The sequence below is a fragment of the Meriones unguiculatus genome, chromosome 20 (genome assembly GCF_030254825.1).
Source record: "Meriones unguiculatus strain TT.TT164.6M chromosome 20, Bangor_MerUng_6.1, whole genome shotgun sequence".
Taxonomy (NCBI): domain Eukaryota; kingdom Metazoa; phylum Chordata; class Mammalia; order Rodentia; family Muridae; genus Meriones; species Meriones unguiculatus.
Genome location: NC_083367.1, coordinates 37,510,572 through 37,533,970, shown reverse-complemented (window position 1 = coordinate 37,533,970; position 23,399 = coordinate 37,510,572). Strand labels below are relative to the sequence as shown.

At 36.2% G+C, this 23,399-nt stretch overlaps 2 protein-coding genes across 4 annotated transcripts in view; one reads left to right on the top strand and one right to left on the bottom strand.

Annotated features, from left to right (window-relative positions):
- The window catches only part of Cep85l (centrosomal protein 85 like), a 116,425-nt gene that overhangs the window by 49,253 nt on the left and 43,773 nt on the right, over nucleotides 1-23,399 (bottom strand). The window lies entirely within an intron of this gene.
- Pln (phospholamban) lies at nucleotides 11,174-22,318 on the top strand. The gene is made up of 2 exons (XM_021651973.2): nucleotides 11,174-11,275; nucleotides 19,946-22,318. Exon 2 carries the CDS (start codon nucleotides 20,054-20,056, stop codon nucleotides 20,210-20,212), a length of 159 nt encoding a protein of 52 aa, XP_021507648.1. The 5' UTR covers nucleotides 11,174-11,275; nucleotides 19,946-20,053; the 3' UTR covers nucleotides 20,213-22,318.

Here is a 23,399-nt window from a genome sequence, read left to right as displayed (position 1 = left end):
TTGTTGGCCTAACCCTGTAATTCCATGCAGGGATGCTGAGGTAGGCGGATGGTGAGTCTGAGGTTGGCCTGGCCGATATACTGAGACAGTGTCTAGTCTACACTCTCAGTTTATTGCAGTCTAATATTTATGACCCTGCAAAAATTATCTTCTTCACTTTCTGTCAAACACAGAAACTTCTTCAAAATTATTAAACTAGCTTTTAAAATATTAAGCTGGATTTTAAATATAAGTCAAATTCATTTGAAAGACTGATTATCAACATATAAACTAACATTTATGTATAAAAGGTTTACAACGCCAAAAGATAATACTGATCTATTTCTATTTAGTTTATGGTTTCTGAAGGAAAAAATAGAGTTCTTAATATCTAATGACTAATTCAATCCATTCCAATATTGAATGTTCCCAAATGTTTCTATACTAAAAAAAAATCATTGAAGTTTACAATATACATGTTTAATAATTTTATAATCACATAAGATGCCCAAATATAGCAAAAAAGAACTCTTCATACTAAGAAAAATTCTTCAATAAACATATATAATTTAGAGATTTTTAAAGAAAAAATTAAAAATATGAAGGCAGGGATATATATATATATATATATATATATATAATTTAGTATAATGCCTTTGACCAGTAACTAGAAGTTTGGCTATAAAAATTAATTATAAATAAACTATTTATGAAATTTCCATGTTTATTTTAAAATTAATATAAACTTTTAAATATAACTATATTTCCAAGCTGGTTTAGTGTAAACAGAACATATGACCTTTGATTATTTATAAAAACACTAAGTACAAGAAGATTTACTCCCTAAAAACCATAAATGTAAGGAGTTTGGAAAGAAGAAATGACAACTGAAAATAATATTAAGAAGCCGTGAGTGACATACAACCACAGCACAAATCAGCATGTTACTATGACGGCTATGGGAAACCTGTTCAGACAGCACTCCTACACCAGACCCCATCACAGAGACCAAAAAGGGATGGAGTCACTCCACTAGAAACCCCATGTTCAAACTGGAAAAAAAAATAATATATATATATAAAATACATATTTATATATAAATTTATATTTTTTTCCAGTAAAAAAGGGTATGGTTTACTTGAAATCAAAGGTAAGGATGCCCTCCCATTTTCAGCCATTTGGATTTAAAAGGGTCAACTTGCTTTTCTGAACCTTTGCCACTTCTTTCACGCTTTTTCTGCCCATAAAGCCTGCCTCTACTCACTATCAGGCCATTCCTGTGTTTGCAGATGGATTGCTGCCTGATTCATGAATCACCCACAGTGTTCAAGTGAAGTACGATAACTGAATTCAATGTATTCCCAATTTTATTTTGACATTGCATACATGTCAAATGAGAACAGATTAGAGATGGAATTCATTAAACTCTCAGATTCTCAGGACTATTAGGAGAAAGGAACCAGCTTATTTAATGTCTCTGGGCCTTCATGTTTACTTTTTTTCCTAAAATTTATCTTTTAAGAGCTCACTTGTTGATGGCAAATCATATTGCAGAAACCCATCAGCTCCAAACAAAGAGGAGTTGAAAAGAAAAGAAAACCTAGTAGTTCATATGCGTCTATTAAAAAAAAAAAGTTTAGAAACCTGCTAAAGTTATGTGAACACAGATTTGTATGTGATGATCTAAAGGTTTCTTAGTGAATGGTGATTCCAAATTAAAAGGGGGGGGGGGTGAGCCTAAAATTTCCTTTTAACAAAACCAGTGAGAATATCACTATAAACAGTGCATGCACGGATAGAGCACAATGAACTTGACGTTTGTAAGGGTTTGCTAAAAGTCACTCGGCTGAACTGGAATCTTAAACGTACGACAGCATCCTGGTCTACAGAATTTTGAAGCAAGTTACTGAATACCTGAGGACTATTTGCTTTCCTTTGTTTTGTTCAGTCTGTTTCATGTGATATGCTTCTTTTTTAACATTTTTAAATTTATTTATTAGTTTATTCACTTTGAATCCCAGCTGCAGCCTCCCTCCCTCATACCCTCCCAATCCCACTCTCCCTCCTTCATCTTCTCCCATGCCCCTCCCCCAGTCCACTGATAGGGGAGGTCCTCCTCCCCTTCTCTCTGACCCTAGCCTATAAGGGTCTCATCAGCACTGACTGGCTGCATTGTCTTCCTCTGTGGCCTAGTAACGATGCTTTCCCCTCTGGGGGAGGTGATTAAAGAGCCAGCTACTGAGTTCATGTCAGAGACAGCCCCTGTTCCCCTTACTAGGATACCCACTTGGAGACTGAGAAGCCATGGACTACATCTGTGCAGGGATTCTAGGTTATCTCCATGCATGGTCCTTGGTTGGAGTATTAGTTGCAGAAAAGACCCCTGGGCCCAGATTTCTAGGTTCCATTGCTCTCCTTGTGGAGCTCCAGTCCCCTCTAGGTCTTTCTGTCTCCCCCTTCTTTCATAAGATTCCCTGCACTCTGCCCAAAGTTGGCTATGAGTCTCGCATCTGCTTTGATACCTTGCTGGGCAAAGTCTTTCAGAGGCCCTCTGTAGGCCCCTGTCCTGTTCCCTGTTTTCTCCCTCTTCTGATGTTCATCCCATTTGCCTTTCTGAGTGAGGATTGACTGGCTCTGTCCTGTTCTGCAGTTCTTAGAACCACAAGGTATACTACTTCTTTCATGATGCATAAGTCTGAACTTTCTTGTTCTCCTTAGTGTTAATTTACTCTATTGCAGTTACCTTCCACATATTAAATATTTCACTTATATATTAGTTGTATACTAATTGACATGTGCCTTGAAAACACATAGAGGGCTACAGTGTTTCTATCACTTGGGATTCATTTAATAAATTTTACAAACTGGGTACTGCAAACCTAGCTATCTACTCAGTGCCAGTAAAATCATGAATGTTGGAGGAGAATCTAAACCAGTTTACTAAACCAGCATTATCCCAAACAACAATCTATAAATATTTGTCCTGAGACCCAAATTGATATCTTTACCCCTCATCAATGAATGTCTCTGCAACAATGACCACTAAAGAAAAATACAACCAATCAAAATACAGATTTGTGGAGCCCAGTCCCAACAGATACATCTACAAAACACCCCTACACCTGTGGTTCAAGCAATATTGCAGAAGAGAGGGTAGAAAGATTGTAAAGCAGATAGGATCAGGGTGTTTGCTTTAAGACTATACCTCTAGTCAGGCAGTGGTGGTGTACACCGTTAATAGCAGCACTAGGGAAGCAGAGGCAGGGGGATCTTTCTGAGTTTGAAGCCAGCCTGTTCCTGTCTCCAAAACCCAAAACCAAAATAGAGTGATTGTGCCTTCTAGTAACACATGAAGCTACAGCTGTAACTTCTCACTAACATGACTATTCAAATGTAAACTGAACAAACATGCAAACTGACAGGGAGAAACCCATGAGGCCTCAGCCCTATACAAAGAGCTACAGGCAACTGAGGAAAGCTGGGAGTGGGAAAGGTGACCCTCCCCAGGGAAGAGCACACCAAAGAGCAAACCAGTGCCAAATTGCCAGCCCTAAAAAATTACAAACAAGTAACACTGTATGAACTCAGTAGGTTATATTTAGGAATAAATACACATATAGAAATATATTTGCATGAAGTAACTGAAAAACACCACAATTTAAAGAACAGGGAGGAGTAAAATAGGAGGGTTTGGGCGGGGAGAAATATTGTAATTAAAATAGTCTGAAAATTAACAAAATATATGTATAAATTGGTACACAACTACACAAACCTTCATAAACCACTTGGCCTATCTTAATGTCAATGTACTTCATTCTGTGATATTTAATTAGAAAATGGATAATCTACCTATAATTGATTATCCTAATTGATGGATAGCTGAGAAAAATTAAGTATCTGGGTCTTTAGATATCTAGCAAATTGGCTTTAACAGTGAACCTACAGCTCTCAACAAACTTTAAGGTTAGAGCCTAATGTATTGTTTGCACTGGAGAATTCCTCGTCTGTCTTCCCTATTACCAGAGAAAGATTCCCTGTCCTCCCAGATCATACTGAAAATATTGCTTAAATGTTTTCTCAGTCTTTCCTTGACTAACTTCAATACTGAGACAGTAATTCTCAAACTTTTAATCAAAAAAATCCTCAGAAGGTGGGTAAAACCATCCCACCCCCACAGTATCTAACCTAAAAAATAAAAAAAATAAGCCCACAACTTTTGAGATATTGGTTAAATATTTAAATTGCCTAAATTTAATCACCACTTGTTACACTAACTTCTTGTCAAAACGTTTCTAGAAAAACTGATTTTCCTTTGCCTCTACTACAGTACTTTAAACACTCAGTTTCTCTGCCCAGCGGTGGTGGTGCATGCCTTCAATCCAGCACACCGGAGGTAGAGGCAGGTGAATCTTCGTAAGTTTGAGGCCAGCCTGGTATACAAAGTGAGTCCAAAACAGCCAAGGATACAGAGGAAAACCCTGTCTCAAAAAACAAAACAAAACAAAAAAAACAAATATCTCTCTTACACACACAAACATACCATACTATATTTTACAAGAAGATAAGTTTAAAAATCCTTTTAGGAAGCACACAAACATGTCTCAAAAGTATGCACAGTGACCAGCAGGACAGTTCAGAGAGCCACCAAGCCTGATGAGCTAGGTTTAATTCTAGCTCACACACACACACACACACACACACACACACAAAGGAGTGTTATTTACATGCATAAACAAACACAATAAGTAAATAAATACTTGTAAAGTATACCTAAGGGTGAAAGCAAAGAAATAGATCCAATAAACCCAAAATTCAAAGTAAGCATCTAAGTGAGGAGTTGGGAAAAAAAGAACAAGTAGGAAAAGTTACATAAACACTGCTGTTAACATTAGTGCTTTGAGGTTTTGTGGAAAAGGGCCTATGTGTTATCTGTATCTTTTGAGATAGTTTCCTTTTGTAGGCCATACTGGCCTCCAATTCAAGATCCACTTCCCTCAACCTTCTAAGTACTGGAATTACAAAATTCTAAGTGGGTATTCCACAGACATACCTTACTAAAATTCGCAAACAAAAAATATATATTCAAATAGAAGCTGTATAAATAAAATTGTGTGTGTGTGTGTGTGTGTGTGTGTGTGAGCCAATGTGAGGAATTTATAAAATGCCAAGGAATATTGCAAATCCATTGAAGAAAGAAAATAACAATATTAATTTAAAAATAAAATACAAATCAGGAAGCACAGACTTATTTAATATAGCCTTTCTTCACACTTTGCCTCCAAATATACTTGCCTTTTTAAATAATAACAAAATATACTTTCTTACACTATCCTATATATCTTAATCACATATATTCCTTTCCCCTAATGGGCATTAAAAGAGGATTTCAGAATTTTCCCTAATATTTCTACAAGATAATGCAAAATCACCTGACAATCTTTCCCAATGTGTTCAATTCTTCATTCAATAAGCATTTAAGGGGCTGGAGAGATGGCTCAGCAGTTAAGAGCACTGTCTGCTCTTGTGGAGCTTCTGAGTTCGATTCCCAGCAACCACATGGTGGCTCCCAACTATCTATAGTGGGATCTGATGCTCTCTTCTGGCATGCTGGTGTACATGCAGATAGAGCACTCATATATGTAAAATAAATACATTTTTTAAAAAAAACAACTTCAGAATCACCACAGGCCAGTTATACATCAGATAAAGAACAAACAACAGCTGGGCACAGCTGCATACACCTGTAACCCTAGAACTTGAGAGGCTGAGGGAAGGGATTTGCCTGAGGCTAGCCTGGGATCCACAGAAAAGACCTTATCCCCAAAACACTTAAAGAAAAGAGGAAAAAAAAAATAGTGAATAAACTGAGTCAATGAACTGGCTCCCAAAGAGCTTGTAGTTTGTCTAGCAGATAAAATAACAAAGAGCAGAAAGACAGGAACAAGGATAAACATAAAACGGTTTAGTAAAGGGCAAGCAAAGCTTCACAGAGAGATAAGTTGAGGAAGCACTCTGCTGGGACATTCCTATGAACAGTACCCTGGCTTAAAATAGAACAGTAACCTGTCTACAGGGCCAGAGCACAAGACACAGAGGAATGTGTTAACAGAGAAGACAAAACAGTGCCTGAAAGACCAAGCCAAAACGTTTGATTTCAGCCTGCTGAAAAACTCAAAAAGGGCTGTCCCAGCAACAGAAACAGCTCATCACAGGAACTCTATAGTTTTGTGTCTGTCTTACCTATCATTTTGGTAAAGTGCTAATCTAATTATTCTTCTCAGAATGTTTTTATGCATGAAACATACAGAATTCTAAATAACTCTGTATACAGTTCACACATCAGTGCAACTTAATTTATTATTAGTGTAGAATGGCTTTCTTTTGATAGTGTTTGGGGCACACTACCCACACCTTGACACTTGAGAAAAACCACCAGCAGGAAAGCCACTTTCACCTTCCTTTTGCCTCAACCTTGAAAACCCCACACTTCTGCCAGGTGATCAAGGTTAACAACAGTGATCACTATGCCAGCTTAACTGAGCCTTGATAGAGAGAAAATACAACGAAATGGCTTCTTATGCCTCTGACCTTCACACCAGAAACACATTAACCAACCTAACCACAAGAGAATCATCAGACAATCAAGACTGAGGAAGATGCTGTAAACTATCTATTGTTCTTCAAAACTACCAGGATCATTTAAGCAGGAAGTTTGGGGAAAATGTCTGAACCAAGTGAGCAGAAAAGAGACATGATTACTAAATGCAGCTTTAAAAAAACAGAGACACACATTAAGAAAAACTGGGAAATCCAAATTAAGTAATGACATTCCTAAAAATATGATAGTATATGCACAATTGTTTTGATAAGCATACCATTCTAATGGAGAACGTTAATAATGAGAAACTGGATGTAAAATATATAGAAACATGCTGCACTACCTCAGCCATAACTCTATAAAACGAAACTGTTCATTTTATTTTTTTTAGAATTTTAATTTTTATTATTTTTAATTCTTTATTAATTACACTTTATTCACTTTGTATTCCTAGTTGTCTGAGAAAGTGCCAGATTGATTTCCAGAGTGGCTGCACAAGTTTGCATTCCCACCAGCAGTGGAGGAGGGTTCCCCTTTCTCCACAACCTCTCCAGCATGTGTTGTCACTTGAGTTTTTGATCTTAGCCATTCTGATGGGTGTAAGGTGAAATCTCAGGGTCGTTTTGATTTGCATTTCCCTAATGGCAGTATAGTGTCCAAGTGGGTTACATAGTAATGGGAAGAGGGAGTGCCTCTGACATAATCTGATTGGCCTGCTCTTTGATCACTTCTCCCTGAGGGGGGAGCAGGCCACAGAAGATGACAATGCAGCCACTCCTGATGAGATCTGATAGACTAAGATCAGAAGGAAGGAGAGGAGGACCTCCCTTCAGTGGACTTGGGAAGGGGCATTCCTGAAGAAGGGGGAGGGAAGGTGGGATTAGGAAGGCAGGAGGGAGGGGCTTATGGGGGGATACAAAGTGAATAATGTGTAATTAATAAAAGTTTAAATAAAGAGCACTGTCTGCTCTTCAAGAGGTCCTGAGTTCAATTCCCAACAACCACATGGTGGCTCACACCATCTATATACTGGGATTTGATGCTCTCTTCCGGCATGCACATGTACATACAGGTAGAGCACCCATATACATAAAATAAATAATTCCTTAAAAATAATGCCATAACATAGTATAGTATAGGTGCTCTGTCAGTGCATTACATTTTTTTTTTAATTATTTTTTGGATTTTTTGACAAGGCTTTACATAGCTCAGGCTGACTCAGGCTTACCATGTAGCTTAGGATGACCTTGAAACTTGTTCCCCTCATGCTTTTACCTCCCAAGTTCTAGGAAACAAGTATGTACACCTCGCCCTGTACACTAATAACTATTGCCATGTCTAATGACAGCAACTTCAAAACAGTAACAAATTCAATGTTTTGAAAGGTCTCAAGTTGCCACAGTGGTTTCCCTTGGTATCTTTGGGGGTTACTTCCAAATCCTAATTTGAATACCAAAATCTGCAAATGCTCATGTCCCTTATAAAAACAGTGCACTATGTGAACACAACATGTGCACATTTTCCTGTACACTATAAATCATTTCCACATAACTTACATTGAATGTAGTAGAAATTGCAAGGAGCTATCAAACTATTATTTATGGAATAATGAAAGAGTGACTGTACATATTCAGAATGCAATTTGTTTTGATTATTTTCTCTCTGCTGTTGATTGGATCCATGGATGTAGAATCCACAGATTCTGAGACTCAACCTTATAAAATTATCTTGAGATTTCCACAGCAAGAGCTAAATGTACCATGAGCAATTCAGTAGCTTGTGGTCTACAGTCAAAAATGAATAAATAAGGCTTTCCTCATTTGGGCTCCTCTGGCTCTTGGGAAGTTTTTCTCAATTTCCCTTAGTAAACCTGCCTGCTCTGCAGAAAACAAAACCGAATAAACAAAAAAATTCCACTGAGAGCTTATTAAAAACAACAAGTAACTGTTTCCATAATATGTTCAAGGACGCTGAGCTATGGCCATCTGTCCATGGCCATGTCACCAGTCCAGTCTGTGAAGGCAAAGGAAATTGAGTACTGACATGAAACTGATACCTTGTCATGGAATCTCTGACAATCACTGTGTACACTTCTTGTTGCTAAACCCTCAGCCACAATACCATTCCACACATTTCTTTGAGTCATGTGCCCAAGAGTGGACTCCAATAATAATGTGATTCCAAACGAAGACTGACAAAAAGTTTTTCCAGACTTGAGTGGAGCAACTTTTGAGCAACACTAAAGAACTGACCAATGTTACTAAACAATCTGTGCTTACAGAATCTTGTTAAAGTAGAAATAATGACTAAAATTCCATAGGGATCCTCATGAGCAGCACAGCTAACTCCCCAAAAGGGCAAACCTAGGTGGTCCTCATCATCAATCACATCTTCAGAGTGTTAACTAAGATTCCAGCCTCCAATTGTCAGATCTCCATAGTGCCTTCCTAAGGTGTGTTTTGTCATGTGTTATTTTTTTTCTTTTGTCATGTGTGATTTTTAAGTGAACCTGAAAACATGTAAAATAACTAGGACATGTTTAGTCTGTGGCTATTCCTTACCTTCTCCAACCAAGAATTATCTAATCTGTTTTTCCTCACCTTCAGTTTGAAATAAATACACGTATCTGACAAAGAAGACTTTGAAAAAAGTTGTCTTGAATAAATCATTTATAACTAACTTAAGAACTTATTTGTATGAAAGCTAAGTCCAAATTATGCCTTTGCCCTAGAATACACTAATTTTACCAAGAATTATTATTTGAACTCCCTCAGTCCTCATCTGCTCTTCATCACCTGTTATCCTCAATAAGTCACTATCAGCCACTGCAGCTTCGAAGGCTTCATATTGCTAGCAGTTATTTACAACTGATAATGTGATGTTTTATAACAAAAAGACAGAAAGAAAACAGTTAGTTGTAAGGCATCAAGGAAAGTGCCAAACACTGATGCTTTTCATCACTACAGACACTGATAGGGATTTCTTACAATAACATATTCTGAACTTTACTTTTAAGTGGTAAATATTTCCCTAAATATTAGCAGGCCACAGAGGAAGACAATGCAGCCACTCCTAATGAGACCTGATAGGCTAAGGTCAAAGGAAAGGAGAGAAGGACCTCCCCTATAGTGGACGTGGGGAGGGGCATGGGAGGAGATGAGGGAGAGAGGGTAGGATTCAGAGGGGCTGAGGGAGGGGGCTACAGCTGGGATAATGAATAAACTGTAATTTATAAAATAAATAAATATATAAATAAAAACAATTTGAATGATAAAAAAAATTTCCCTAAATATTTCCTGAAGATCTTTGGTAAAGTATTTTTCAGTTGGTATTAAGTAACAAGAGATTTGCTTAAGAGAAGGACTTCATCTTGCTTTGCAAGAAGCCAAGATCATGTCCATTTAAGGACACATGAGCAGCTGCAGTCACACATTTCTATTACCCACAGGAAAGAGGGGGAGGCTGAGTTTACTCTGCTACAAGCACTTTAAAAATTACAAATAGCTTCTCTAAAAAAAAAAAAAAAATCAAGCTGAAAAATTAGGGTTTGTGAGTGTGCTGATTTACATGCATGTGATATAAAGTGCATGAAAAGGCAGGAAGACGACAATGCTTGCTTCTGTTTGAAGCCAGTCCAGAAGTCCAAGTGTCATTCAACTTTCTAAAATTTTACTTACATTTCAGACAAAAAAAAAAAAAAAAAAAAAAAAATGCTAGATTAGGTTAAAAACATTCAGAAATACTTCAACACTTAAATTTCAAGACTTGAAAACCGGGTAAACAATGCCTCACTGCCCCACACCTGACAGAAACCTGAAGCCATTTCTTTCTAGAAAGCTTTCCTTAATACTGTACCAGCTCATGAAAAGTCTATTTGGTTTTGGTGGTAATACAATGTAGCTATAAAAAAAATCTTTATGTGCTTAAATTTATAAACAGCTATCTTTCTAGAGACAATACATACCTATTGAAATATGGACTCATTCATAAGAGCATTGGCTAAACTCCTAACTGAAGAAAATACAGAAAGTTAAATGCATTTGCCCCTCCTCCAACTATACGAAAACTTTTTCAAAATTCTAAGTAATTATTAACTTAGTTTTCTTATACACATTCTCTCCCCGATACCTGGGCAGGCATGAAGCACAAATATAAAATAAGCCAGGGAAAGGCATCAAATGCTTGCTGAGAATGTTTGCTCCCCTGGAAGCTGCAGCCTAAGGCAAGGGCAGCTCCCATAACCCTGACCCTGTTAAGCCTGCACCATCCCTCTCACACAGCTTGCATTCTCGAACAATTGTTTTAGCCATCCACACCTCCAAGAGTATCTGATTATCTCCAAGTCTGAAGATGTATAACTCCAAAGGAACTATAAAGCTGTACCTTCAAACTTACTTTATTTCCGGTTATCTCTGCTAACCACATTTTAAAATTAAGAACTAAAACTGAAGCACAAAGTGTTAATAACCTTTCCAAACCTAAAGAAAGATAAGTTCTAAGGTTTCGTTGTGATAAGAACATGGCTAACCAATCACAATGTTAGAATTCCTTTGTGACATCATAAGACCTCCCTAGAACTTTTTCTCCTCCACCTACTGCAACTGTTCCCATAAACCTGAAACAGAAACCGTCCCTGCTCAGCTCCCATAGACTTCACATCGCTTCATACTCTGTACTGTGATGATCACAGGAGCCAAGGTAAGACATGATAGGATTAACTTTGGAAATTTTTACTTTCTGTAATTCATACCTACCAAATTTTTAAAAGAATCCTATCTCCCAAATTCCTACTCAAAGCTAGATAACAAGAAATTGCAATGACAAAATGCCTAATTTCTAAATAAATGCTTACCCATTTACTGACAGTAAAAATTAGATAACTCTAAAAGAGGTTCTATTCACCTTCACCTTTAAATTTTGGTCACTGGTTATTTTGATTTTTCAGAGTGAGCTCCTTCCAATTTAAAAACCTCCCAATTACATTAGCATACATGGTGGTAGAGATAAATCAATTTTCATGCAAAAGCAATGGTTTCATTTGCTATGTGTTGCTCTCCTGAAACACAGCGCAAGACTGAGCCACTTAGTTACAGCTGGGGACACAGCTTACTTTTAACCTATTTTTAACTGTAGGACAAGCACACTTAAGCACACTTACTTTGCTGATATCATTTGTGGTCCTTAAGGTGTCACAATAAAAGAGATTTTTTAAGAACAGATAATGGAAACTACTTTTAAAATGCTCTTGAAAATGTTTACTCTAAAAAGTCAGTAAACTTTTAAACACTTCTACAATAAACTTCTAATAAACTTCTTAATAAACAGAATGGCTAGTTTTAGTTTAATACCATAAAGAACAAGTTAGAGGTTTTTTTTTTTTTAAACAAATACAAGTCTTTCTTAAGTGACAAAAAATAATACACTTTAAAAACGAAAATGATATTTTGACATACAAACATTCGTAAAATAAGAAAGTTGATAAACATTCATTTAATAACAGAAATACATTTGTCAGGTTTTTATTCTCCAGTATTCCTATATTTCCTGCCATAAATTTAGAAGTAAAACAAAATGTCCAAGAATGGAGGTGCAACCAAAACTTTGTTACAAATCTCTTGTTACAAATCTCAATTTACTAAATAAAATGTTTTCTCACTCTTAAATCTATTAGACAACATAGAAAATTATACAGATTTTTATTTCACTACTTATATCATAGTTATGTATGTTAAATAAAACTTACCTCTATAATTCTCAATTCCTGTAATTCTAACTCTGCTGCTTATGACAAACACAACTTTGGAATCCCCTAAGCAGCATTCCTGTCTTGCAAAAACATTGCCAATATGGCCTCTAATGTTGAGGAACCCTAAACTGCTTTTTAATGCTTTTATATTCATAAAAATACTTTTATTGATAGTATACAAATGACACTTGGTATCAAGTTTATTTGCCATATATCTGTACTTTTCACATTTTACCTATCTAGTGTGTGTGCGTGCATGTCTGTGTGTGAGCCAGACAGACAGACAGAGGATAGTTTGTAGGAGTCAGTTCTTTCCTCCCACCATGTAGGTTTTAGAAATCTAGCTTGGGTCATCAGGCTCAGCACCAAGTGCCCTGCCTTTACCTGCTGAGCCATCTCCCTGGTCCCTGCAGTTCTACTATTAAATAACATTTTCAAACTTCAATGGTGTTTGCAAAAGTTTTTTTCTAATGGAGTAGGGAATAGGTAATGAATTTCCCTACATCATATTTTGTTCCAAAAACTCCAAAAACCGTAACCAACTTCTAGAAGAAAAATTTAAATTCTGCTATTAAAGCATCTTTAGCAGGCTAAGAAAATTGTATAATTAGAGACTGTAGTTAAAATTTTCAATATAAAGCACAGTGCCAGATATGTTTGAACTATGCATTTCTATATAGCTTTATGATGGCATTGAAGTAATTTGTTTCCAAAGGTACACTTTGAAACAAAGCACAAAAAATCAGATAAAAAAAAATCAATGAAGAAAATATAAAAGATATACAAATTATGAAATATAGAGTTTTTAATATGGAAAGAAATGAGATCATTTGCTTTACCAAGGAGTTGCATCAATGTCATTTCCTAAGCACATTAAATTATTTTAGCAGTACTTTAGTAGACATAATGAGATATAAATCACTGCACTTGGGTGCTATATTAACATGTTTTTTAATCTCACCAATTTATTAACACATAATATTTGCATTAAAAATCTCAAGAGATCAAATCTTAATGAATTAATTAAATTATGAATTACATTGATTATATAATTTAAATTATATATTAAAACATTGAGAATGATGAAAGTATAGATTACCTCTATATATTAGATAGTATAAACTTCCTGTTCTGAAGAACAATTTCCTAAGTGCGCTTATACACAGAAACTCCCTCTGATTTAATTTTTTGTGTTTTGGCAATGCATCTCTACACAACTTGGAAAACAGATTTAAAGCACAGTGAGCCAATCAGGTTCACAGAACTACATGCAAATGTGAGAACTTCAGCAGGAAAGGCCACTGCACATCTCACCCCAGTCACTGATTGGCATGGTTAAAACATCATACTGACGCAAGTGCTAAATGTTGTAAATGGTTCCTTTAGAAGACACGTACTTTATATGCACACATGTGTTAACTTACAAGCGCTCCATGTCACCTAAGAGCCACAGGTGCTTCATCTGCACTACTCTGTGTGACAGTCTAGACACCACTGCCAACGCCAGGCACAAAAAGTCACCCATGTCTTTGATTATCAAGCAATAAGTTCTAGTTAGAAACATTCAAAATAATCACACAGACATTAACATGTCACAATCAAATTACATTATCCAATTATTTAGCTTGCATCGTTGATAAAAAAATATACCTCCAGTGCATTTAACTTTCTATCTAAAAATCAGATTAATTTTTCCTCAGTTTTGCACGAAAATTTCAGTACTTTATTCCACTCCCATATTCAAGCCCTACATTTCAGCAATTTCACTTCTTACCCATTGACTCTACCATTTAAAAACTACTCAAAGTCATTGTTTTCAAGGTTCCTGAACAAAAGAACCTTGCTTTGTTATTTACATTACAAAAATAATTTTCATTTGATGTTTGAATTCACATTGATCAGACCAACAAAAGCAAAAACTGTGAGTTGGGAATCAGGAACATAATCCTTCTAAACTACAGAAGCATGAAGGGATAAGCAGTAGTCTCTCGGGACATCTGAGAGTGGTCCATCAGTTTCTTTACCCAACACTATTCTGAAGCTGCCTTACCAAATAAACACGTGAAAATAAAGCCTGCCTCGGTAAAGCCACAGTCAACTGAGGACCTCTAGTGCTTTACAGCTTGTACTTCATCTTGAGGGCTTTCATGAGCTGAGTAGTCGCTCAGTATCAGCAAGGATGTATTTGCTAAGTGCTATTCAATTTTCCTTAGTACTTTCCCCATACTCTCTCCCCACATCTGCTTTTTAAAAATACAGACTCTGAAGCCTTAATATAAGGTTAAAAACACTTCCATGGTGGCACACACTTGTAATCCCAAGCTAAGCAGGACTGCAGCGCTCAAGACTGACCAGTGTGACACACAGCAAGTTTAAGACCAGTATGGACTACACAATCCAAAACCAGAACTATGTTAATACAAACAAATGCCTTGGTTAATTTCACATATAAAATAATACATATCAATAAAAATAAACCTACAGACAAGTCAATAGCCATGAGCTAATTTCAGAAGGAAGATTTCCATCCTGTTGTTCAATGAATCTTCCTCAATGTAGAAATTTAAACAGGATGTTACTTTATTGGGGGCAATTTAAAAATCAAGACTATTTCGTTCTGCTTACACAATTTTTTTTTTATCACAACCAAGTAGAAAAGCCTCTGAAACTTTAGTTTGCACAACAAAGGTCAGGTACCCCAACCACCACAAGGAATTTCAAATTGAACTTTACAGTTTACAATTTAGTAATCTTTTTTTAATCACCTTACAGCCTGATACCAGCCCCCTCCCCACCCTCCTCCTAACCCTGCCTTCATGCCCCTCTTTCCCCATTTCCCCCTCTCCTCCTTCTCAAAGAAGTTGGGGAGGGGCTAAAGGGTACTAACCCACCCTGGCACCTCAAGTCACAGCAGGATTAAGTGCATCCTCTCCCACTGAGGCCAGACAAGGCAGCCGGGCTAGAGGGAAGGGATACAATGCCAGAGAACAGAGTCAGAGACAAACCCTATTTTCACTGATAGGGAACCCACATTTTGACCATGCTGCACATCTGTTACATCTGTGTTAAGGGGGTCTAGGTCAGGCCCATGCATGCTCTTTGGTTGGTGGTCCAGTCTCTGTGAGGGCCCATGGGCCCAGGTTAGTTTACTCTCACAGTGAACTTTGTTAACCTAAAGGGTTGATTATAAATCTACTTATAAACTGTCCTAATATAGTTCAACAAGTCAAAAAAAAAAAAAAAAAAAACCTTTTGGTTTATCTGTAGAAATGTTAATGAGATAAGTAGCTGTAGGGGGGGAAAAAACTCCAAATAATCTTAAAGTAAATCCTGCTTGCTCAAACTCAATCTAAGGAGAATTCTAATCATCTAAGTTAATCAAATGGGAAAAAATACTGTATCTTTTAGACTGTGGGCCTAGATGTTTAGTATTTGAATTTTCAAGCAAAATGTATCCAGGTTTCCTAAAAGCGTAATAAACAAGCAGAGAAAACCAGAGGGCAGTAAAAGCCTACAGTTCAAAAATAAACAGGAGGAATTTCAAGAACGTGACTTTGGCAGAAGCAATGCCCAAAACCTAAAGTCCAGAAAGTTCTACAAAGCAATGCAAATGTTTACAGTGGGGTTACTACTCACCATACACACAAGTGTTAATGTGTTGATTACTGTAAGTCATAAGACAGGCCACCAAACGTTTTCCAAGTCTACTGAGGTTTGTCTCTCGCAAGAATATACCCAGAATATTGTTGACCCAGAATATTGTTGATGTGGACTTCGTTGCAGACAAAGTCAAGGTTACGGATTCCTGCAGGGTTTGATTTGGATGACTTCAGCCTACTTCTACTTCTTTTTTTGTTGTTGTTGTTGTTGCTATTTTTTGTTTTGTTTTGTTTTGTTTTGTTTTTTTAGATAGGGTCTCACTGTGTAGCCCTGGTTGCCCTGAACTTGCTTTATAGACCAGACTGGCCTCACACTCACAGAGCTCAGGCTGCCTCTGCCTCTGCCTCTGCCTCTCCCTTGGAGTGCTAAGTCTAAAGGCATGAGCTACCACAACTACAGTATGAGACTTGAAGGATTACTGTTGCCTTGTTTCCTCTTTCCTCCTTTACTAAAAAATAATAAAAGACTTCTTTGATTATTAAGTTCCAATTTTAACTTTTTTAAACAGAGAGGGAAAAGGAAAGGAAGACCATAGAAGCTCCCACTAAGAAAAGTAAAAAATTGGTGATGGCATTCAATCCTTCCAAAAATTAGAACAGACCCCACACATACACAACACTGGTTTCCTTCTTGATTCTTACATGCAACTCAGAAACATGATCTAACTTTTTCCACAACCAAACACACATCGTATTCTCAGTACTCCGGTACTACAGTCAAGAAAAGTAAATTTTAAATTAAATATACAAGTAAGCAGGTTCTCCATGTGCCTAGCAAACACCCAATAAACATGTATCTGGTGATCCTTTAAGAAGGATGCGGGGAGCTAACTTTACATCCCAACACACTATTTCTGAGCATCCTAAAAGATGATCTCGTTAAAAAGATCAGCTAACATAAAATAAACTGGGTTTTTTATATTTATATATTTATAAATATATTTATATAGGCTGTGAGCAGCCTAAAGTCAGTGCTGGGGACCAGACCCTTGTCACGTGGGTGGTCAGTAAGTGATCTTAACAATTAAGCCATCTCTCCAGCCCCTGAAACTATATTTTCAACAATTGATAGTATATCTATTTGTATCTTACAAACATCAACTACCCTTTAGTGTGAAGCCTAATTCAGTGTAAGGTCCAGCTAAGCAAGGAATCATTAACTTAGGAAAGCTCTCCTCGCTGGAGAGATAGCTCAGAGGTTAAGGGCACTGCTTGCTCTTCCAGGGGTCCTGAGTTCAATTCGCAGCAACCACACGGTGGCTCACAACCATCTATAGTGAGATCTGGTGTTCTCCTCTGGCATTCAGTTGTACATGTAGGCAGAACATTGTATACTTGATAAAATAAAGTTAAAAAAACAAAAAAAAAAACAACAACTAATGACTAGGAAAGCTCTCCTCTAAGCCATATGCTCTCCATATATGAACAGAAGAGACTGAAGAAAAATGCTGATGACTTCAATATCATTCTATAAATCAAACTGGATATTATGGTAATTATGGCACTGCCTCTGTGAACAATTTTCTGAAAGTTTTTGGTCATAACAATTTTATTCAACTTTTGACTTTATAAAATCATGTTAACTTTATGCACAAAGATACAGAACAAACATATGCTTCCTTCGCTCACAAACTAGAAGTCCAAGTTGGGGACTCTGACACATTCTGAAATGACAGCATAACCAGACAGATATCCTGATAGCAACACCTGATACTATTAAAACTCAGCAAAGTTTATAATTCTATTTTATTGACTAAAAAGGTTTTATTGGGACATAGTATTTAAACTGGGCTTTAAGGATCAATTCAGTTTTGTCTGGCTGAGAATCAAAAGACAGAAGGGATAGATGTGACATTCTAGGCAGACACAAAGCAACATGTGCAAAAGGTACAGTCACAAAAGGCAATACAGTGTCTACAGAAGAGACATTCAATGGGACTGAATCACTAAGTGTTGGGATAGAGACAGGCTCCGGTACGTTACGTGCTTTATGAAGAACTACTGAAAAGGTCCCTCCTTTTGCATATGTGTGTGTGTGTGCATGTGCATGTGTGTGGTAACTTTCACTTGACCTAGGTTTCATGTGCCTAGGCTGCCCTCAACTTATGATCCTGTCATGGCCTCACATACACTGGAATTACAGGTATGAACCACACCTTTTAATGACCACTAAAACCTTACAAAAATATATAGGGTCAAATAGGAATTATCATTGCTAATTTTTATTTCTCTCATACCTATACTTCATTATATATCTTCCTATAAAGAGACTTGTCAAAAATATAAATTCTCTACCACTATAAATTCGCTAAATCTATAATAAACTACTAGAAGCACATGCTACTTAAAACTTGCATTTTCTTAATAAAATTACTTCATTTCTATAGGATTTTCGCTGGAGAATTCAAACAAAAGTAATTAAATTTGCCAGGTTTGAGTTCCCATTTAAACTAAAAATTTGATGGACAAATTCTGCCACCTGTCCTAAACAACACATGATAGACAACCATAAGCTGTTACTAACTCCTGAGAATAGATTTTGATATAAATTGACTGTTTGGCTCCTTATCGTAGGCATACACATGAGACAGAGACACATGCCAAATGACATCCAGCCTATTACACAATTCAGCAAATAACAGAGCCAAGGTGAAGAACTAGAACCTACAGCATCTGGCTTTTATATCCCACACAATCTCTTTATAAAAGCAAATACCAAGTTCTAATTGGTTCTGCCTGGTACAAATCTTCCCTTTTCCTAACCTCTTTACTCCTCTCTTCTGCACTTGTCTCAGGTATGGGGCAAAAGTATAAACTAGGGAGAAAATCAAACCTGCCAGCTAGAGTGTATAATAACATCTTGCTGACAATGATTTATCAACAAATTAGACATTGTTATCTCTAGATAGAAAATTACTGCGTTTTATTTTTTTAGTCTTGTTTTAAAACTGATTTTTTAAAAAAGCATTATAATAAAAAACAAACTATTATCCTAGCATGGTAGTACATGCCAGTTAGCCTTCCCTCAGTCACCAAAGGCAGAAGGGTAGCCTCCAGTCTGAAGCCAGCCTGGTCCATGTAGTAAGTTCTGCGACAATCAGGATTACCTAGCAACACCCTGTCTCCAAACAAGAGACAAACAAAATGTTAGTGATAAAACAATAATAATCTTGAAGTGAAAGTAGCTGCTGTCTCTAGAGAGTTCGAATCTATATCTATCTATTAATAAGCTTTATTTTATTGTGTTTACTAAATTATCAAAGCTTTGAACCTTTCATATTCAGCAGCAGTTTAGAAGCTTTGAAAGAAAGGCATACACAACCCCACCTGTGGCAAGCAAGATTACTAGAACTGTCTGTCGTAGTTGAGTACAGTAATCTTTACTGTGTCTTCCACACTGGGCAGTCTTTTGTACCCAAAAACATCTTGTTAAAGTGCTGTTTACAATAACATTCAACAAGTGTCTGGATCTGGGAGTAGTCAAGAGGATGTGAATCGGATCAAAATACACTGTATGATTCTACAATGACAAATGGCTACAATCTGTTTTTTATTTCATATTTATCTTCTCATTGAACTATTTTATTTTGGACTAAAATGAAGATCCAAGATAGAATTTACGATATGCATTTCTTTTTATGAGACTACTTCTGAAACATTTATAATAATAATTGATCACATCAATTGTGTTTACAGAGAAACAGATTTATAGAAACCATCATAACCAAAGGAATAGCCCAAAATATTCCATAAATCAAGTAATACCTGAGAGGACTACAGTTCCTATAACTCAGACAGGGCAAATGAGACACTAACATATGAGAGCTAGAAGCAGAGTCCATGGAGATGGGAGACAGTTGATGTTATAAAATATAGACTGAAGGAAGTGATGCAAAATTGTATATATCTATCCAGAGAATGGGTGTAGGTATGAACCTAATCAATTTACTGTTTACATTCCAGGCCTCCTAAAAGAAGACAGCTCACATTTGACTGCCTGTTGCCAGCTTTTTATCTTTCTCTTGACCACTTAAAACATCAGTCTTCTTGCTTTTGAATCTTCCTGGCATCATGGAAAAAGTCCAATACCTCACTCGCTCTGCTATCAGGAGGGCCTCAACTATTGAAATGCCTCAGCAAGCACGTCAAAATCTCCAGAACCTCTTTATCAATTTCTGTCTCATCTTGATATGTCTCCTACTGATCTGCATCATTGTGATGCTTCTATGAAGTGCTGCTGCCATGTCCACATCCGCAACATGCCAGCTGTGCTTAAACCCTAGCACTCCATCAAGAGAAGCAACGCAGCCTTCTCCCTGCCGAGAAGGTCTTTGTGAAGGTCAAGATTTAAGAGTGAAACAAATTGTTAGCCAATGTGTTCATCTACTGGATCTTGTAAAGAAACTTAACAGTGACTAAGTGTGCATAATGTAGCTGCCAATTTCCTCAAAATGGCTCATAAATTTCCTTCCTAAATATTTCTGACAATGAAGTATGAGTTTTAATTTTGAAACAGCACTGTAAAACAAGTTCACTTACTATATCCAGCACTAGAAAGCTCACTTTATAACTTCAGTTTGGGAGATAAATGAAATTTATACTGTGTTGCCAATTTTTTTTACAGGAACTAAGTATTCAGGCCTCAGCAAATTAGAAAAATAATAATATAAATGAAGTTTTCTTATTCAAACTATCTCCCTGGGTCCTCACATGCATGATGATGATAATGATTATTCAGAAGTCTTAGTAGTTACTCTGTCAGAACAAATACCTTCAAATAAAGATCATGTCCTTTTTCTATACACTAATTTTTTAAATATTTCTAAACACTAATATTTTAAATATAATATTTAAAATAATAATTTTAATATTTATGAGAATCAAATAGGGAAAAGAGCCTAGTCTCATATAAAATTCATCACTAATTTTTCTCAAGGATTGTGGAATTCAAGTACTTACATTAAGCACAAGTCTCCTCTGTCTAGGGCCTGCTGATCAACATCTTCCTGTGTGACTGTGATAATCACTAAAAGCCAGAACCTCTCCTGAATTTGACATTGACATGTATAGCCTTAGTTTAACAGGGTTTCTCCTATTCCAACCACATTTCTGATAACAGGACAAGATATTTCAAGCACTATAAAATTTTAAATTCTGATCTCTCTCTCCAAATACTAATCCTTCCATTATATTTAAGCATGAACTTTTATTCAATATATTACCTGTAATAAGATACAGCTCTTTTCTTCTATCTCCCAGAGAGAAAACAGTTGCTTTCCTAAGTAGTTAAGCTAGCAATACTATTTTATAATTTTTTAAGCATAATTTGCTTTGTTTTGTTAGAAAAAAATACTCAAGCAAGGTCTACAATCATTGGTCAATTAAGAATGACAAGAACAGTAAAATAAAATACCGATTATATTTTCATTTCTCTTTCTATATCTTTCAATAACTACTATAAGAATAGGAGGAAAAACTCTAGTGGAAAATATATCTGCCAAAATTTGGTTAACTTAAATAGGGTCAAATATAAAAACATTTTATACCTCTACTTTGTAATCCCATAATTTTAAGTCCAGCTCAAGATATGCTACCAACAAAGTAATTATTAAGGAAGAGAATTATAATTAGATATATTCCCATAATGATACTACAAAAATAGAAAGCATCAATACTTACTTTGATTCCTAACAGATCAGCTAAGGGCATGCTGACTCAAACTGTCTGGATCCCTGGTTGAAAGGGAGATGTTTGGGTTCAGAAATTATCTAAAGAGCAGCCAAAAGAGGAGTCCAATATTAATAGGGTCTCTTCAGTGAAGGCTGGAAATGCCCATCAAGAAAACTATAAAGCATGGATGACATAATCGCCTAAATCAGGGGTTCCCAACCTTCCTAATGCTGCAACCCTTTGATACAGTTCCTCATGTTGTGGTGACTGCCAACAATAAAATTATTTTCAATGCTACTTCTTAACTGTTTTGCTACTACTATGAATTGTAACGTAAATATCTTTGGAGATAGAGGTTTGCCAAAGAGGTCACAACCTACAGGTTAAAAGCCATTGATAAATGGTCTGAGTAATTATCTATGTAAAAGTATGTACATTCTAAAATTGGCTGAACTGATAGGAAAAGTGAAACCACAGCTGAAACGTCTTTTATTACATTTTATTACATTGCTCACTAGTACATTAGCTTCAAGGTATTAACTGTCAACTTATAGAGTTCTCTTCATTAAACAGTCAATGCTGCCTTTTACATAGTAGTTAAAAAGTTTATCTATAATATTCAAACAGAATCACCTATATTCAAATAAATATTTGATTTTGGTGAAACTGCTATGTAATTATATGTTATTGACTATAAGAAATGTTCTAATTATAAAGAATTTTGTGTTATAAAGGGCAGGGAGGGCACGGCTTCCACCAAATAAAGTAAAAATCAAGATTTCCTAAGACAAACACAAGCGGGTGGGCCTACATAAAATAATGAATTTTTTAGCCTTTGCTTTAGAGTCTTCTAGCAAAATGTGAATACATAAGAAGGTTTGGTTATAAGCTAACACCAAATTTTTTAATGTCTTGAAACTATGTGATAAATTATATAGACACAAGAAATAGAAACATAGACAAATCAATTTATAAAGCTTGTATGAAATATTAGATGCTTTTTAAGCTACCTGTGTCATAAAATGTGCTTGCATTGTGTTATCACATTGCTGGTATGTAGACCATCTCAGTTGAAAAGTCAAAGGCAAAAGAGCATGCAACAATAATGAAAATAAAAAAATCTTTTCAAAGAAAATAATAAAATCCAAATTACAAGCCAGACTTGTTTATTCACAATTCATTTTAAAGAAAAAAAGTCTTTTATTTTATTCAATCAAAATCTTCATTTAAATAATAGAAAAGTCTCCACTAACATGTTAAAAGTATTAGTTGCCAATACATTGGTTGATCAAACCACTTTATGATTTATATACATACAAAATTTCATCTTCATTTCTTAGCAACTATACTCCAAGGAACACAAGAAAAAGTTAGCAACAGAGTTCACTATTTAACCACCATGGGGCAGATTCACTGTGAGCTTAAGAGAATCTGTTTTGTTTTGTTTTTGACATGGGGTTTCTCTGTGTAGCTTTGGCTATTCTAGACTTGCTTTGTAGACCAGGCTGGCCTTGAACTCACAGAGATCCACCTGCCTCTGGCCCCTAAGTGCTGGGATTAAAGGTGTGCACTGCCATGCCCAGATGAGCTTAACTGTATGCATAGAGGTCCACATTCTCCACACCCCACCTTGAAAACATGGACTGCAAGGGGCACATGTAAATTAAGCATCTCTCCTGAACCAAGTCAATACTTGCTCACAACCTTACATGGCCATTATGAGTGAGATTCATCAACACACAGAATA